A 1,110-nucleotide genomic window follows, 5' to 3' on the forward strand; every position below is an offset into this window, starting at 1 on the left:
TAGCCCCGCCCCCTTTCCACACTCAACCAATCACAGCCCCCGTTCCCCCCTTTAGGCCCCGCCCCTTTTCCCTCATATGGCCGCGCCATGTTGGAGATGCTGCGGGTGTTCTCATAGCCCCGCCCCCCTTTGTGGCTCTGTCCAATCACAGCCATGCCCCCCTTTAGCCCCACCCCCCTTTGTGGTTCTGTCCAATCACGGCCCTGATATCCCTCTAGCCCCGCCCCCTTTGTAGCCCCGCCTCCCTTTGTGCCCCCATCCAATCACAGCCCGGCCCCTTTTAAGCCCCGCCCCCTTAGTGTCGCCCCGCCCCCCTTTGTGGCTCCGCCCAATCACAGCCCTGTTTCCCCCCCTTAGGCCCCGCCCCTTTTCCCATATATGGCCGCACCATGTTGGAGATGCTGCGGGTGTTCTCATAGCCCCGCCCCCCTTTGTGGCTCTATCCAATCACAGCCCCCGTTCCCCCCTTTAGGCCCCGCCCCTTTTCCCTTATATGGCCGCACCATGTTGGAGATGCTGCGGGTGTTCTCATGGCCCCGCCCCCCTTTGTGGCTCCGTCCAATCACAGCCCCCGTTCCCCCCTTTAGGCCCCGCCCCTTTTCCCTTATATGGCCGCACCATGTTGGAGATGCTGTGGGTGTTCTCATGGCCCCGCCCCCCCTTCAGTTGCCCCGCCCCCTTTGTGGCTCCGCCCAATCACAGCCCCCGTTCCCCCCTTTAGGCCCCGCCCCTTTTCCCATATATGGCCGCACCATGTTGGAGATGCTGCGGGTGTTCTCATGGCCCCGCCCCCATCCCTCATAGCCCCGCCCCCCTTTGTGGCTCTGTCCAATCACAGCCCCGTTCCCCCTTATGCCCCACCCCTTTTCCCTTATATGGCCGCACCATGTTGGAAATGCTGCATGTGTTCTCATGGCCCCGCCCTCATCCCCATAACCCCGCCCCCCTTTGTGGCTTCGTCCAATCACAGCCCCCGTTCCCCCCCTTAGGCCCCGCCCCTTTTCCCTTATATGGCCGCACCATGTTGGAGATGCTGCAGGTGTTCTCATGGCCCCGCCCCCATCCCCCATAGCCCCGCCCCCCCTTCAGTTGCCCCGCCCCCTTTGTGGC

The 1,110-nt window shown here is 63.5% G+C and overlaps 1 protein-coding gene across 1 annotated transcript in view; it reads right to left on the reverse strand.

Moving 5' to 3' along the window:
- Positions 1-1,041, reverse strand: part of LOC107307649 (gamma-aminobutyric acid type B receptor subunit 1-like) — a gene marked incomplete at its 3' end in the record, with an annotated part of 16,148 nt that extends 15,107 nt beyond the window's left edge. Inside the window, exon 1 of the mRNA XM_015851175.1 lies at positions 1,021-1,041. Coding sequence (XP_015706661.1) covers positions 1,021-1,023 — 3 coding nt within the window. The remainder of the gene's footprint in view (positions 1-1,020) is intronic.
- Positions 1,042-1,110: the final 69 nt, after the last annotated feature.

This window comes from Coturnix japonica, unplaced genomic scaffold, assembly GCF_001577835.2.
Source record: "Coturnix japonica isolate 7356 unplaced genomic scaffold, Coturnix japonica 2.1 chrUnrandom746, whole genome shotgun sequence".
Classification (NCBI taxonomy): Eukaryota; Metazoa; Chordata; class Aves; order Galliformes; family Phasianidae; genus Coturnix; species Coturnix japonica.